Here is a 17191-nt window from a genome sequence, read left to right as displayed (position 1 = left end):
TTACCCTTAAATACCTGTCACAGAATTCCTCAACTCTTGTAACTGGGATCAGAGTCTCAAGGACAAATATGGGCACTTCTGCCAACCCAAGACCCACTGAAATCATGACTTTAAGGATGATACAAGAAGTCAACGTATGCAGTGCCACTCGAAAATACAATCAATTTGAACTGCTCATTTTATACAAATACATACTTAAAAAAAACTTCCTAGATTCTTCCACATACCTACTTATAGTGTGACTCTTTTAGTCTAACTATAACCAATAAAAACATTGCTTCTTTGATATCTAACATCAGGTAAGCATTTTTACTGCTTAAAAATTTAAAATAACCCCAAAGCCACATCTACAGACTTAACAAGAAAACGCCCTAGATGGTCTAGAAGAGGTCTTCCTCTCACCCTCAGCAGTAAGGAAGAGGGCTGGCAGGGTCCCCCCAGGACAGCAAGATTGCCTGGGGCAGAGCGAGTCCTGACTCTTGGGAGGACCAAAGGTTCAGGTATCAGACAGTTGGCTTTATTTCACAACCCTTAGAGTCCCTTCCAACACAGAGGTTCTAAAACTGTAAACAACAACAACTACCACAAAATAGCCTTCTTTAGGGGTAAAAAGAAGTTTAATGTAACCCAAAGGCAATTGTCCCAATCCAGGGAATTTCTCCTTGAATAGTCTACTACTGCGCTTAAGTTTTCAATTTTGAAGTCATAAGATCAGTAGCCAAAAGCATGTTGTTTAAAATAAACACTCTTGAAACTTCTATATGAATCTAGAATGGTAGATACACGACATATGCATTTGGCGAAATGCACAGAAATGTACAACACAAAGAGTGAACCTTAATATAAACCATGGACTTTAGTTAATTATAAAGTTTTCTATACTAATTCATCAACTGTTAACAAATGTACCACAACAATCCAAGTTGTTCATAATCAGGGAAACTTTGGAGAGGAAGGAGTACATAGGACCGCTTTACTTTCTGCTAGATTTTTCTGTAGACTTAACACTGCTCTAAGAAATAAAGTCTACTTTTTAAGAAAAAACTGAATAAAATAAAATAAACATCCTCACTCCCTTCTAGAGAAGGGATAAACTGAGCTGTGCAATGGTGTACCTAAAAGAAGAGTTACAAAATAACACCCAAGGGCTAGACCCATTTGAACTCTGGCAGATCTGCCTTCTGAACTTCTTGAGCATGGTAGTAGCACTGGTGAGCAGGAGCCTTGTGGCCTCAGGCCAGGCATATTTTTAACTCCCCAAGCATTACTGTCTTCATCTCTAACATGGCACTAGAAGTAGTATTATATTTCTTAAGACTGTTGTAAGAATTAGATGATATCTACAAGCAAAACTTAAGCAATGTCTGACAGCATTCAAAATACATTAATCATTTTTACCATGAACATACTGCTATACAAATAGACTTAAAAGTACACCAACATTACCAATCAAGTAAATCAAGCAAAGTCACTTTGTTTTTGGTCAGTGTGTGATACTTTCATGGCTGTCATGGGTAATGCAACAGATCATGCTGTTAACACTGAATCAAAGTGAAACCCTCTATACTCATCTCAGAAAGCTGCAAGTTAAATGTGATTCTAAAAAATAAAAAGTTCAAACAAACGAACAAGTGTTGTTCAAGTCATTATTTAAGGCGGTTTATTAGATGGCAAAAGGTAACCAGTCCACTGTGTGAGTGGGAAAGAGAGAAAACAGAGAAAGCAACAAAGGAAAATAACAGGATAATCTCTGAATCAGTCAGTAAATATTAAGAAACTAGGAAGGTCTTTCATGTGAGACAGTATAGTCTTTCATGGCACGAGAACATGACAGTTTGTGGAAAGGAACTGGGAAAACACTGAAGGATAAGAGGAACCCCTTACCACTGACTGGTTTAGTTTCTTCAAATTGCTTCCTGATGTCCTCATTCTTTCCCCCTTCAGGCCAGAGGCTTTGTTAAATGCCTAGAACAGTCCCCGGCAGACTGCAGGTGTTGGATGAAGGATGAAATAATGAATCTAGAGGAATTCTCACCAGAACTGGGATTGGGGATCTGCCGATGAATGTAGCTCAATTTTGAATAGCTCTCTAAAGTCTGGTCTGAGGGAGATTTGGAAGCTGATGGTACCCTGAGTCTCTGTGGAACACGACTCAGGACTTTGACAAGAAGTCAACGGTCTTCTTTGGCCAAGACCATTGAGGACTTCAGGAGGGGCCAGTGAACCAAGAACTTGGAAATGTACCTGCTATATCGCTAAAACATTCACTTTGGGGTGTTTGAGAGTTAAAATAATATCAACAATAACACCTATGCTAACCTAGCTGTTTTTACTCTACTATACATCCTGACACTCACCCTTTCTCATCCTCTACCTTTTTTTTTTTTTTTGGTGCTGCCAGAAAGAATTACAACAACCAAGTGAAAAATCACTCCATACATATATATTTTGCTCAACTATTTATTATTATTATACTAATAATCCTTACTATTAAAAATGTTTCAAAAACATTTTTTTTATTTTATTTAGTTCCAGTTAGAAATGAAATTATCCCTGGACACTACTTGCATGAAATTCATTTTAGTATATGTGCTGCCGAAGCGAGCACTACCTGCATGAAATTTATTTAAAAAAAAAACACACTGGTGACAGAGTAGGGAGAACCTCCGGGAAGAAAGGGTTATGGAAGAGCAAGGAGACCTATCTCTAAACACATATTAATTTCTTAGAAGTTATTATGTCCTGAATTACACTCTCCATAGCCTCTGCAGCCCTTGAGAATCTGAATCTGGTCCTTCAGGCATTAGAGGAATCAACCTTGACACCCTAACACAGATATCAAGATTTGCTTTAACCACATGCTCACTGACTGTTCACAAAACACATTTTCAGTATTTATTTCATATCACCAAATACAGATGTGAAACAGTGTGTGTTGTGACATTCTTTGAGATAAATGAAACTAGCTATCAAAACAAAGTTGAAAAGAACTGGATATAGGCATGACAGAATAAGTATATGTCTTGAGAGCCACACAGAACTGGGTCTAATACCAGTTCTGGCCATAGCTACTGACCTTGAGCAAGTGACTAAACCTAGCTCAGCCTTGGTTCCCTCACAAGTGAAATAGGGATAGTGAAGGAACTTACCTCATGGGACCAGTGTGAGAACTAAGTGAGACAATACATGTGTTGTACTTCTGGAGACATTACATATCTATGGACTAAAGTTGACAAAAACATAACTGTTCCACTCACTGTCCTCCAAAAATACTTGCCCACCGCCCCCCCCCCTTTTTTTTGGTTGGGCCATGTGATATGTGGGCTCTTAGTTCCCCAACCAGGGATCAAACCTGTGACCTCTGCAGTAGACGCTTAAGATCCTAACCACTGGACTGCTAGGGAATTCCCATTTGCCTTTTGTATACAAAGCATTAATTGTTTCCAGAAAAGGATCTAGAAAACCAACTGTTACAAAGATGTACACACAAAGATCATTTGAAATCAATGTCATTCAAAACTAAGCTTTACAAAGAACGATACTCCAATCTCTTAAGTAGTGCCTACCTGACACCCTTCCCAACCCAACTGCCTACTTTGCGGGAGGAGTCCCCTCTGCCTTTTATTTGTTTGAATTAATTTGGAAACCAACTGTATTTTTGGCTGTGCTGAGTCTTCATTGCTAGGAGCAGGCTTCTTCCAGCTGCAGTGAGCAGGGGCTGTTTGATACCTGAGGTGAGGGGGATTCTCTCTGTGGGGGCTTCTCCAGGGGCGCGGGTCCCAGTGGGCACGGCTGGTGGGCCCCAGAGTGCAGGCTCAGTCGTGGCACAAGGGCTAGTGACTCTGTGGTATGTGGGATCTTCTCAGACCAGGGACTGAACTTGCGTCCCCTGTATCAGAAAGCGGTCTCTTAACCACGGGACCACCAGGGAAGGCCAACAGCCCTAATTTGGCTCTGGTGTTCACTCCCTTCACTCAGGTAATTTGACTCCACCCTCTCCTGCCCCTGGGGCTTCCCTCGTGCCTCAGCTGGTAAAGAATCTGCCTGCAATGCGGGAGCCCCAGGTTCAATCTCTGGGTTCAATGCCTGGGTTGGGAAGATCCTCTGGAGAAGGGAACGGCTACCCACTCCAGTACTCTTGCCTGGAGAATTCCATGGACTGTATAGTCGCAAAGAGTCAGACAGGATTGAGCGACTTTCACTTTCACCTCTCCTGCCCCCAGGGGTAAAGTCAGTTATAACTGCTGCCCCCTTGCAGAAGACTGGCAAGAGGCATCAGCATGTGACCCGCTCTGGCCAAGGGAACTAGGAGAAGTTTTCTGGGGGGCTTCTGGTAATTTTCCTCCATAATAAAAACCACCTGGGAGGAGATTCAGCTCTTCCTATAGGTGCCTTTTTTTGTGAGCTGCCTCAAAGCATGGCAGTCATTCTGAGGTTGAGGGAAGGAGCCTGAGAACAAAGACAATATGCCCAGAGGATGAAAGAATAAGATGGAAAGAACTTGAGTCTTAAGGACACTACTGGACCACTAAACTAATGAACACAGAGGTACCCTGCTTTGGGGTCTCTTGTGAGTTAACAAATCTCTTACTGTTAAAGGTATTTTTAGTCAGGTCTTCTGTTAATAATCTTCTAATTATAACAAAAAACAGTGGCCAAAGACAGATGAGTAATATAGCACAATTAATGCCCTGCCTGGCTATTATGTTTTCATCTTTTGTAAATTTCCTTCCTAGAGCACTACTATTGTTTCTCTTTTGATAAAATAACATGGAATTATTTATTCACTCAAATAGTAATGACTAATGCTATTAGACTCTCAGATGATGCCTGCAGGTAGAAAATGGATCAAGGAACATGTCTTGATAGAACCACTAGAAGAAAGTACTAAGGGATAGTTTGCAAACATTCCTGCCGTGTGTCCATTTCCCACATCTGACTGCAGTGCGTGGGCAGTGACTGCCTAAACCTGTCCTTGTAAGGCACAGTGCACCATGTTGCTTGTATGTGTGTGTGTGTAAGTCGCTCAGTCGTGTCAGACTCTTTGCAACCCCATGGACTGAAGCCTCCCAGGCTCCTCTGTCTATGTAATTCTCCAGGCAAGAATACCGGAGTGGGCAGCCTTTCCCTTCTCAGGGGATCTTCCCGACCCAGCGATTGAACCCCAGTCTCCTGTGTTGCAGGTGGATTCTCTACTGTCTGAGCCACCACGGAAGTCCACAGTGTACCATGAACCTTTATAATTAGCAAAGGAAAAATGAGAAGGTCTTTAGACGTCAACTTGCCCTAACCCATTACTTAATGAGGAAGTGTTTAGACATCAACTTGCCCTGACCCATTATTTCAAAGATTAAGGGAACAAATGCTGAAGTTAAATAATTCCCTGCAAGTTTACACCATTAGCTGGACCCAAGAGTCAATACTAGTTTGTAACACGTAACTAACCCTTAAAACACTAAGATGTCTATCTAATAAATATGAAGATTTTCTCAAGGTTGTTTGTTAGGATGTACACATAAATAAATTCTCCATATCATGGAAAAGCTTGAAGATGATCTCAACAACCCAGGAGCCTCTGAGGTTCTGTAGGGCAGGGACTGGATGATAATCATCCCTGTGTTTCTCATGTTCAGCTAACACTGCATATATGCTGAGCACTTAGATGTGTGTGGAAGTGATACATACAATGGAAAGATCAGGTTGTCAAAACAACTGCTACCTTTGGTTATGCTCAATTTATAAAAAGTATTTAATCTCATCAATTCCCTAATGAGATGAAAATATTAAGTCAAGCCAGTTTTCTCCAAACAGAAACCTTTTCTGCTTCAGTCTGAACAATTGGAAGATAGAATATTAAAAGGATTCTGGTGAGAACAACTTCCATAAAACCCTCTGGTGCTCAGACAGAGAGGTATTTCTGTCACACATACTGAGGGTGCCATGTACTGGTGAGTAAGACCACACACCAGTGTCACCTCTGGTGCTTAGGAATTTTGTGGAGTATTTGAAGCAAATGTTTTAACCCCAGGATAGCAGCCCTTGTTTTAAGGTGACCACTGAATGAGAACCTAAAAACAACAAAAATTGGAAGATAAATCTGCAAGGAAATCACAGTTCCAAGTCTCATGTTGACTGGCAAAGGCTTTATAAGTGCCAGAATCAGGTTAAGGCAGAAAATATCTTTAACAAGTTGTACAACTGTAAAATAAAAGATATATTATGACTTGATTAAAAATGACCAAGTAAGACAAAGGGTACTCCAGGTAATGTCACTGAACAGAAACCCTGATTTGCAACATGTTCAGCATTATGCGAACCAAGAACTTCCAGATGTCCAGGCTGGGTTTAGAAAAGGAAGAGAAACTAGAGATCAAATTGCCAACATTCACTGGATTATAGAGAAAGCAAGGGAATTTCAGAAAACAACTATCTCTGTTTCATCAACTACGCTAAAGCCTTTGACTGTGTGGATCATGACAAACTGTGGAAAGCTCTCAGAGAGATGGGAGTCCCAGACCATCTTACACGTCTCCTGAGAAACCTGCATGCAGGTCAAGAAGCAACAGTTAGAACCCTGAATGAAACAACTGATTGGTTCAAGATCGAGAAAGGAGTCGACAGGGCTGTCTGCCATCACCCTGTCTGTTTAACCTAAACACGGAGCACATCATGAGAAGTGCCGGGCTGGGTGAGTTACAAGCCGGAATCAAGATAGGCGGGAGAAACACCAACAATCTCAGATATGCGGATAATACCACCCTAATGGCAGAAAGGGAAGAGGAACTAGAGAGCCTCTTGATGAGGGTGAAGGAGAAGAGTGAAAGAGTCGGCTGAAGACTAAATATTAAAAACACTAAGATCATTGCATCCGGCCCCATTACTGCATGGCAAACAGAAGGGGAAAAAGTGGAAGTAGTGACAGATTTCCTCTTCTCGGGCTCCAAAATCACTGCAGATGCTGACTGCAGCCATGAATTCAGAAAATGATTGCTTTTTGGCAGGAAAGCGATGACAAACCTAGACAGTGTGTTGAAAAGCAGAGACATTACTCTGTTGCCAAAGGTCTGTATAGTCAAGGCTATGGTCTTCCCAGTGGTCATGTGTGGTTGTGAGAGGTGGACCATAAAAGAGGCAGAGCACCAAAGAATTGATGCCTTCAAACTGTGGTGCTGGAGAAGACTCCTGGACAGCAAGGAGATCAAACCAGTCAATCTTAAGGGAGATCAACCCTAAATATTCACTGGAAGGACTAATGCTAAAGCTGAAGCTCCAGTAGTTTGGTCATCTGATGCACATAGATGACTCATTGGAAAAGACCCTGATGCTGGGCAAGATTGAGGGCAGAAGGAGAAGAGGGCATCAGAGGATGAGATGGCTGGATGGCATCACCAGTGCAATGAACATGAATCTGGGCAAACTCTGGGATATGGTGATGGACAGGGAGGCCTGACGTGCTGCAGTCCATGGGGTCACAAAGAGTTAGACACGACTGGGCGACTGAACACCAGCAACAATGAGAAAGAAGAGGCCTTCAGGGACCTGCACTGAGCACAAAGAAAATCACCTGGGAATCAAACTGTGGGGAACACTGAGGCTTTCCTCTCAAAACTGACCTGAGGTCCTACTGCAAACACTGAACAATGATAGTACAGATTGACACAGTGCGTGAACTGCTTCCCACTAACCTCCAGAAAATGCCACAGAGTCAGGACTGGGCAGAACCCTGGGAGCTTACTCACAGGAGAGCTGAGCCTGGCTCTGATTCAGGACGGCAGGCACAGCAGGGTGGGGTCTTGATGCTGAAAGCAGGACAGGCAAGAAATGGCAGCCCACTCCAGTACTCTTGCCCGGAGAATCCCAGGGACAGAGGAGCCTGCTGGGCTACAGTCTATGGTCTCGCAGAGTCGGACACCACTGAGCGACTAACACTTTCATTTTTAAGTTCACTTACTGAGTGCCTTCACTATGAATAGACAGCCAAGGATCATTGGGCATTTGAGGAAAGCTTCTAACATGAAGACAAAAATTGTACGAGAAAAAAGGGAATTCAAAAGAAACAATAACAGAAGAAAACATTTTTTAAAAAATTACATAAAACAAGAAAAAATTATACAGAGAGATAAGACAATGTATTCATGAGAACAAGTAGGGGCTATTAGAATCTGAGAATAAGTAATAGCTCTTGAAAATTAAGAGGAAGATAACAGAAATTAAATATTTAATAAAAGCTGGAAGATAAAGTTGTAGAAATTTTCTAGAAGAAAATTGCAAAGCAGAAAAAATAAGAAAGAACTGTTCTAGGAAATGATCCAATTCTTTTTTTTTTTTTTTTTAATGAAATGATCCAATTCTTAACAGGAATTTCCAAAACAGAGAATAGGAAAATGGAGGAGGAAATTTTCCAAAGAATAATGGAAGACCGTATCCTAACTGAAGGACATAGCTTCCAGATTGAAAGAGCCCATTGAGTAGCCAGTATAATGTATGAAAAAAATCCCACAATTTTATAAAATTTCAGAACACAAGGGATAAAAAAAGACTCTAAGAGAAGGGGAATAGAACTGGCCCTACACAAAGGAGGAGGCATCAGAACAGTATCAGAATATCTCAACAGGTATGTCTCCATGGATAAAATGAAACCAAAAGAATATCTGATGTGTCTGAATGTGCTCAGAGTTTTTTGCCTGGAGAGTTTTTGAGATGGAGGGCATTAATAGATAAGCACTTAGAAAACTAAGCAAAGATAAACCAAAGTAAAGATGAGCTCTATGATAAACAACAACAACAAAAAATGTACAAAAGACAAAATGTATGCAGTACAACAGTGACAAAAACAGGCATATGTAACAATGAGAGACAACACCTAACCACATATCCATACTGGGAAGAAGCATGTGGCTGTGTATATACTTGAAAGTGTATGCTGGGAAGAAGGGCTTGCAGGGAGGGGCTAAATTCAGTAACAAAGTAGCTCAGAAATATGAAGATAAATATCAGTGGGAAAATGGCAAAAAGAGAAACTTCCCTGGTGGTACAGTGGACAGAAATCCCCCTGCCAATGTAGAGAACACGAGTTCGAGCCCTGGTCAGGGTAGATTCCACATGCCACAGAGCAACTGAGCCCAACTACTGAGCGTACAATGCCCAGCCTGTGCTCTGCAACAAGAGAAGCCACCAAATAAGCAGCCCAGGCACCACAGCAAAGAGTAGCCCTTGCTTAAAACAGCCACGGCCAGAGAAAGCCCATGTGCAGCAACAAAGATCCAGCAAACGAAAAATAAGTGGGTAAATACACTACAAGAATGGAAAGTGTTTGGCTACTATTTCTTAAATTTTTTTTTTTTTACTTCCCTTTCCTTCTCAGCCTCCAATCAAGTTGCTTAATATTGTTTGCTAGCTTACTACTGTAGTTTTGTTCATGTCTCCCAGTTTTTCTTTCATGCTTTGTTTGGTTAGTTTCAATTGCTTCTTCAAGTTTACTGAATTTTTCTTCCATAGTGTCTAATCTGTCATTTATGCCATCCAGTGTTTTTTTCATTTCTAGAAGTTTCTTCCATTTTGGTCTTTTTTATATTTCTATTTCTCTCCATATTATGTTAAGGTTTCCCTTACAACCTTAAATTTATTTTTAAGATTTATCATATTTATTTTAAGGCCCTTGTCTATGAATTCTATCATCTATGTCACTTCTGGGTTTGCTTCTATTGGTTCACTTTTCTCTTGACTATATGTTTTATATTCCTCCTTCTTTGTATGCTTGGTAATTTTTGACTGACATCAGACATTGTGAAATTTTTTTAACTTAATTTTTTTTTAACACCAAAACCTTTTGTATTGGGGTGGGCTTCTCAGGTGGTGCCAGTGGCAAAGAACCCACCTGCCAACGCAGGAGACATAAGAGATGCAGGTCTGATCCCTGGGTTGGGAAGGTGCCCTGGAGGAGGGCATCTAAACCCACTCCAGTATTCGTGCCCAGAGAATCCCAGGGACAGAGCAACCTGATGGGCCACAGTCCGTAGGGCTGCAAAGAGTCAGACATGACTGAAGGGATGGAGCACACACACAGCCAATCGGACATTGTGAGGTTTTCGATAGCAGGTGTTGGATTTTGATTTTTGGTTTGGTTTCTCTTTTTAAAAACTTGAAGCATAGTTAATTTACAATACTGTGTTAATTTCAAGTGTACAGCAAAGTGATCCAGCTATACACACACACACACACACACACACACACACACACACATATGTACACATACACTTTTTCCTACATATACTTATATATATATATATATATACACACACACACATATTTTAGATTCTTGGATTTTGCTATATTGTTGTTAAGACTGGATTTTGTGCTGGCATGCACCTAAATTACTTTTAGATTAGTTTTATTCTTTAAATGCTTCATTTATATGGTGGGTCCATAGCATCCATAATCTGGTGCTGATTTAGTCCCATTACCCCCATGGCTCAGTGGTAAAGAATCTTCTGCCAATGCAAGAGACATGGGTTCAATCCCTGGGTCGGGAAGATTCCCTGGAGAAGGAAGTGACAACCCACTCCAGTATTTTTTTTTTTTTTTTTTCCTATTCCAGTATTCTTGCCTTGGAAATCCCATGGACAGAGGAGCCTAGAGGGCTATAGTCCTTGGCTTCACAAAGAGTTGGATGCAACTTATCCAACTAACATATGACCATTCTGGGAACTCCAACCAATACCCTGTACATAATGAGTTCTCTCCATTCTGGCTTCTGAGAACACAACTATTTCCAGACCTGGATAAGTTTCAGGGCACTGTACAACCTACTGCTTTTGAGGCAGTTCTTCCTCTGGCCACCAGGACGTCTCGCCCATGCATCCACAAATCTGTCTTTAGCAAAGGCTCAAGGGGACCCACCCCAGATCCTGACGCTGCTTCTCTCTGCACTGTTTCTCCTTCTCTGGTACGGTGCCTCATGAATCCTAGCCACCTTGGCCTCCCCTAACTCCGATTTCTGTCTCCTCGGCTCAGTGAGACAACTGAGCCATTTCTATTTCCCCTCAGTACTGCAGTCTGGAAAACGCCTTGAGGAGTAAGCCGGGACGATCACAGGGCTGCCCTTTACTCCCTTCTCTCAGGAATCATGGTACCGAACAACCTATTTTCCAGTGTATAGAATTCATTCTTTCTTCCCCCTACCCCCAGTTTATTTTCAATAGGAGAACAACTTCTACAGCATTTCAAGGGCAGAAGAAAAAGTTTCCAGGGCTTCTCTAGGTATAACGTCTACCTGTAACTTTATTTATTTATGCGTTTATTCACAACCTTATTCCCATTCACAATCCAAATGAGTGAATCAGGTATCCGAGGCATCCTGCGTAAACTGAGAGACAGAAAGACACACAGATAAAAAGAATGAGAGAGATGAACAGACAGACTAGGATTAGGTAAGGTCCTGATGCTGTGAAAGAATATATACTGCCTAGAAATCTAATGTTCGAGCCCCAATTCTGTCGCTAACTTCTCTGTGCTTTTAATAATTTAACATCACAACGCCTCAGTGTCCTCACCACATATGACAACTGTAGATGAAGACTGTGGGGTAATTCTTCCACAAAACACTGTTATTCTTTTCTTTACTTCCTCTTAAATCCATCCACCCCACCACACCCCTAATCCCTCCTCCTCAGAGCAAAGTTATAACTGGCCACATTCCTTCTAACACTTTCTATCCCAGAAGAACAGAATCAGTGCTAAGCTCTGCCACAATTTCTGCCATGCCACAATTATAGTTATATCAGCATGGACAAAACACAGTATTAACCACAATGCTAGATTCCATGCTAAGTTCCAAATAAAAGCTATTTCTTCTCTGCACTTTCTACAAAAAGTAGAAACCAGACTTTCCTTGTTCATTAAGGCTACTAATTATTTAAGTAACTGTTTACTTTCTATTTCTTCTAAAGAATTCATACAAAATAACTTTTCTGTTTTATTATCAATACCAAAATCAACTTACTCCTGTGAATTCCATGGCTTAAGGTACACCTCAATATAGAATCTAGTTCACTAGCTTGAATTCTTTGAGCAGTTAGGGAAGAAGTGTTTACATCTGACAGTCATCTCCTAATTTTGCTTGAGCCAATCTGTTAGTGGTGGTTTGGTGGAAACCTTTACTCAAGTCAGATTCTTTTCCACATTCTTTCTTGTGTTCCTCCTAAACCAACCCCTACATTCTTCTCTGCTTCTCTTGCTCTTTCTGTTTCACTCTCTCACAGCTTAGGATCATTCTTTTCCGCATCCCAGAACACGACACAGCGCCAAACTGCAGAGCATGGTACAGGGCACAGAACCGCAATCAGCTGTTACCTGGTGAGATCCAGAAGGCGGGCTCTTTACTAGACCCTCTGTGTCAGGGGGAGACTTCCGTGAAACCTGCTTAACTGGTGACACATTCTCTGATGTATTGCAGCTGATAAGTTGGCAATTTGGAGAACAAATGTAAAAAAAGAAAAAAATTAAAATGGAAACATAAAATATAGAAATGCAAGTGATGACAAGATGAAGTAGCAGATATATAAAAACAAAACTCAACAAAACAATGAGTATCAAAACAATCACATTTCTTGAAACTAATTTTTATCCCTGACACTAATTCTTCCAAGTCAGTGATGTTACTCCAGGGGAGGTACAGAAACCAATGTGAGATGACCACTTTGCCCCAGTTTACAACGACACCTGCTGAATGGGATTCTGGCTGTAATATACGTTTATCCTTTGGCTGCTTTGGCTTTTTCCCCTGCTATCAATCCTCCTTTGGCATACAGGTTTAAAGGAGCAAGCTATACCTTCTTGATAGCAATTTGTTTTTGTGATCATCAAAGGCAAACCTCTTCTGAATGTGCTTCCAAAATGACAGATACAGATCCAGGCTTGTAGTCTTGGCTCATCTCATACCTTTAATTCCTTGGGTCCCCCATTGTTTGTTTCCCCACCAAATTCCGCAACCAAACCAAAGAAAATCCAGGAAGTCATGGATGATAAGAAACTATGGAATGCCACATCACATGGGCTGAACATTTTTAGGGGCACAGGGGGTTTTCAACAGCAAGGCCTATCTCATAAATAAACCAGGGAGAATTGATGTCAAGAGGTAACTCATTACAGATTCCTTGATGGATGTGTTTTCAGCAGAGCTTAAATCCTTTATGATGTACTTTTAAAAAAAATCTTAGAAGTGTGGAGAGAATCACTTAAAGTGTCGTTACTAAGAGCAAATCATACAAAGCATTCTGCAAACTGTGCTTTCTCTGAACTGGGAGGCTATACACCCCAAACCAAAATGGTTTGCGTATTCTAACACAAAGAGGGTCTAACTCAGTAATAATACAATTCAAGTATTAAAAAAAAAACTAACACACACACACACACACACAGGCATCTTACATGAAGAACATATATGTTCAGATGACCATAAAACCTGACAACCCAATTTCATTGGGATGGTACACTCAACATGTTTCTAATACAGACACAGGACATCTTTGTGGACAAACTATGATAGCTGTGGGGTTAGCTCAGAGATAGATGGTTAGTTGTCAACAAGGGAGATGGGCTGAATACACACACAGGAATATTAACAGCAACAGCCAGTGTGATTGGTTACCATGTGTCTAGTGGGAGTGGAAGAGGAGACCCAGCCCTGTTATAGTCCCAATGTGTCGTCTATGTCAGCTTTTCTTAAGAAGTGGAAGATAAGCAGGATCTGATCTTGGCACACCAAGGTAGAAAAGGCAGGGGAGGAGGAAAAAAAAAAACAAGTAAGAAGAATAGCAGCATTCATGATGCCATGCAAGATTCTAAGGCACACTTTTCTGTGCTTTCATTAACCCAAAAGCATGAACTACAGATTGGCATGTCACCACCTGGATTAGTTTCATGTTGAAAACCAATGTTCCAGTTATATTTCACTATAAATTACTCCCCATGCAAGGGAGCGAGTATAGTCAGCAAAACAGAAACATTCCAAGCAAGTGATATCTGAATTTGAACACTCAAACTCCTTAAAACACAGCACTCCTAAAAAGTAAAGCAGCAGAGTCCGGAGAGAGAGGTCTCTACCATCCACCAGCCAAGGAGTTCAGGGCATGCAACCCTCTCAGATCGCAGTCCCTTCGTGCACTTGGGACACAGCTTGTGCTCCATCAGCTGAAACCCAGCTTCACTCTCCGTCTTACCACACAAGTTCTACAGAGCTTATATGGGCTAGCTGTCCAGCTGGAGTGGCAAGAAGAGAGGGTCCTTCAATTAGACACGCATCCTCTGCTCAAATGTCTTCTCTTTGAGAAGCCACAAACAAAAAGAAAGTATACATTTCTTTACTGCTGGTATATTTTGGTGTTCAACTCTTACTACCCCCCTCGGATGAGTCTAGCCATGCATTCAAGAACAATCAAAGTCATAAACTACTTATAAAACTACAAACAGGAAAAGTCCTGCATCATCACATCAGGTAGGAGTCATTTACCAGCACACTCTTCCCAGGTATTATTATGATTATTACATTTACCTAATTGAAAAGAAGAACCTTGTAAGATTATTACCAAGAGATCAAATTAAACTCATAATGGAGAAAGATATCTGTGGCTTAATAATACTAATTTCAGAGTGGAAGGTACTCGGACAGCAGTCCACTTCACCAAACCTAAGAAAAAAACTGAAGCAGATGCTAGCATCATATCCCATGTTTAACGGCAGTCCATTGATCTCTGCTTGCCCACACCAAAACACCTTCTAAGGAGACAGCTCAGTTCCGACATGAACGTTAACAGTAGCTAATTCTTCACCATTCTTTTTCCATACAACATATAGAAGTTTTCACATATTTTGACTTCTTCCCTCCAACTTTCCCCTCGAAAGCAGAGCTTCTTACCCAGCGTAATCCCGTTTAGAGTTTCTCCTTCTATAGAGGGCAGCCAGAATCATGGTGATAAGTAGAGTGAGACCTAGGACCACGGCAGTAACTATACCCACCACTACCCAAACTGGAAATGCGGGCAAAATCTCTAGAGAGAAAGAACAACAAAATAGGTTTAAGGTACATCGCTATGGAGAGAACAAATGAAATTTTATTAAGTTAATAAACAAGTGTCTTCCTTTAGCAATTACAACATACTCTTTTATTATCCAAATTATGATATCCTAATACCTAACTGGTGACATATGAACATTAACTGATAAAGAATGAGCTTCAGAACTAAACAAACTTATATATATATATATATAATCCCTCTCAATGCTCTAACTCAAAGAAAAGTTGGGTATGTGAATTTACCTCAATCTATTCTCCAACAAAGCAGACTTTGTCTCAAAATGAAATCCAGAACCTGCATTTCCTGGCTTATTCTCCAAAAAAAGGTGAAGAAATAGCTATACTGTTTCTGCCAATGTTAAAGCTTTCTCCTGGAGAATATTGTGTGTGTGAAGTCGCTCAGTCGTGTCCGACTCTTTGCGACCCCATGGACTGCAGCCTACCAGGCTCCTCCGTCCATGGGATTTTCCAGGCAAGAGTATTGGAGTGGGTTGCCATTTCCTTCTCCAGAGGATCTTCCCCATCCAGGGATCAAACCCAGGTCTCCCGCATTGTAGGCAGATGCTTTACCGTCTGAGCCACCAGGGAAGTCAGAATATTAAAACAATACTAATCTCCTTTCCCACTACCCACCACATGTAAATATAATGAATCTGGCCTTACTTCTAACTAACAATGAAAAACTCATACTCCTGGAATGTGATCCATATGCTCCAGACAGCAGGTATATAAATGCAGAAATTGAACACTCCAGTTGGAATGAGTTCCCTGACCCCCACGGATGTTTCACAGAGCCACAGTCCATGGAAACAGGGATCATAACTGTATGGCAGAAATACCCCTTTCAAACACATCCGAAACATAACTCTTGAGGGGACTGTATCACTACCGCAAAAATATTCAAGGAAGTACCTTTCTCTACAACATAGAGCCTAATGTGTCCTGGCTGGACAACAATGTCAGGAGGGTTTTTGACATCACAGATGTAGGTGCCATTGTGTATAAACTGCATATTTTCTATGTTGATTGATGCATCTTTCTTGTCAAGGTCTCCAGCCCAGCTGATTCTGTCTTTAAATGGTGGATAATTCCCAGCATACACTTGCCCTTGGGAGTAGTGGAAAAACTGCAATTAGAAAAAAAGGAACACATGAGCTATTCTCAAAGGCAGAAGTTCTAACCTCTAGCATAGGCATACTGTGAAGGGTTCTTTTTAAAAAAGACTTCATTTGAGGAGCTCCAATCAAGATTGTGGAGGAAGGACATGGAAAAAAGACCATATCCAGAAAGAAATGCCACATCATCAAGATGTGATGAAAAAAATGCCAAATCTCAAGCAATGGAACCCAAGCCAGACAGGGGTTTAGAAATCATGGAGCCCAACCTTTTTTCAGTTGAAGAAATAAACTTGTCCATTGTCTCTAATCCTCTCAATACTCCTGTGATATAGCAATTATCAGCCATATTTTCGTAAATAAGGAGATTGAGACTCAAAGCCATTTGCCCAAGGTCACAATGATAACAGGTGGTATCTTCAAAGTCAGGACCAGCTGATTCTTCAAAGCCTGACGGACACCATGATTGAGCCCAGTGAATCCAAAAGTTTCAGCCTTCATTCTCAAAGCTTACCATTAAGATACATGAAGGCATCAAGAAAAAGAAGACAAAATATCACAGATCAGTTAATCTGGTGGGTTACCTGCCGGGGTCCAGCCCCAGCAGGATCCAGGGGAACCCTCAGGATGAACGGCGTCGGCGAGAGAGAAGACACGTGAGACCAGCCTTGATAGGGCCAAGTCTGCGAGGGAGAGAGAGAGAAAGAAAGAGAGAGGAGAGAGAGAGAGAGAGAGAGGAGAGAGAGAGAGAGAGAGAGAGAGAGAGAGAGAGAGAGAGAGAGAGAGAGGAGAGAGAGAGAGAGAGAGACCAGACTAGGATGTGCAGCAGAGTCTGGCAGTCACTGTATTTCTCACCATCGCCTTTATACCCTAAGTTGGCACATTTCTAAGGGGCAGATAAGCACACAGACTTATTTTAACATTACATCAGCTTGTCCTTCACGAGACCAGGTGTTCTCTGTATATTTTTGTTTACGAGAGTCTTTTCCCATAGATTTTTTGT

At 41.3% G+C, this 17191-nt stretch overlaps 1 protein-coding gene across 1 annotated transcript in view; it reads right to left on the bottom strand.

The window, feature by feature from the left end:
• Positions 1 to 17191, bottom strand: part of MPZL1 (myelin protein zero like 1) — a 77498-nt gene that overhangs the window by 2833 nt on the left and 57474 nt on the right. Inside the window, exons 3-5 of the mRNA XM_061120185.1 lie at positions 15986 to 16199; positions 14915 to 15047; positions 12352 to 12454 (exon numbers count right to left, since the gene is read on the bottom strand). Of these exons, the coding sequence (XP_060976168.1) occupies positions 12352 to 12454; positions 14915 to 15047; positions 15986 to 16199 (450 nt within the window). The remainder of the gene's footprint in view (positions 1 to 12351; positions 12455 to 14914; positions 15048 to 15985; positions 16200 to 17191) is intronic.

The sequence above is a fragment of the Dama dama genome, chromosome 20, assembly GCF_033118175.1.
Source record: "Dama dama isolate Ldn47 chromosome 20, ASM3311817v1, whole genome shotgun sequence".
In the NCBI taxonomy this organism is placed as follows: Eukaryota; Metazoa; Chordata; class Mammalia; order Artiodactyla; family Cervidae; genus Dama; species Dama dama.
Note: the sequence above shows the minus strand (reverse complement) of the source record. Positions and strands in the feature narration are given on the sequence as shown.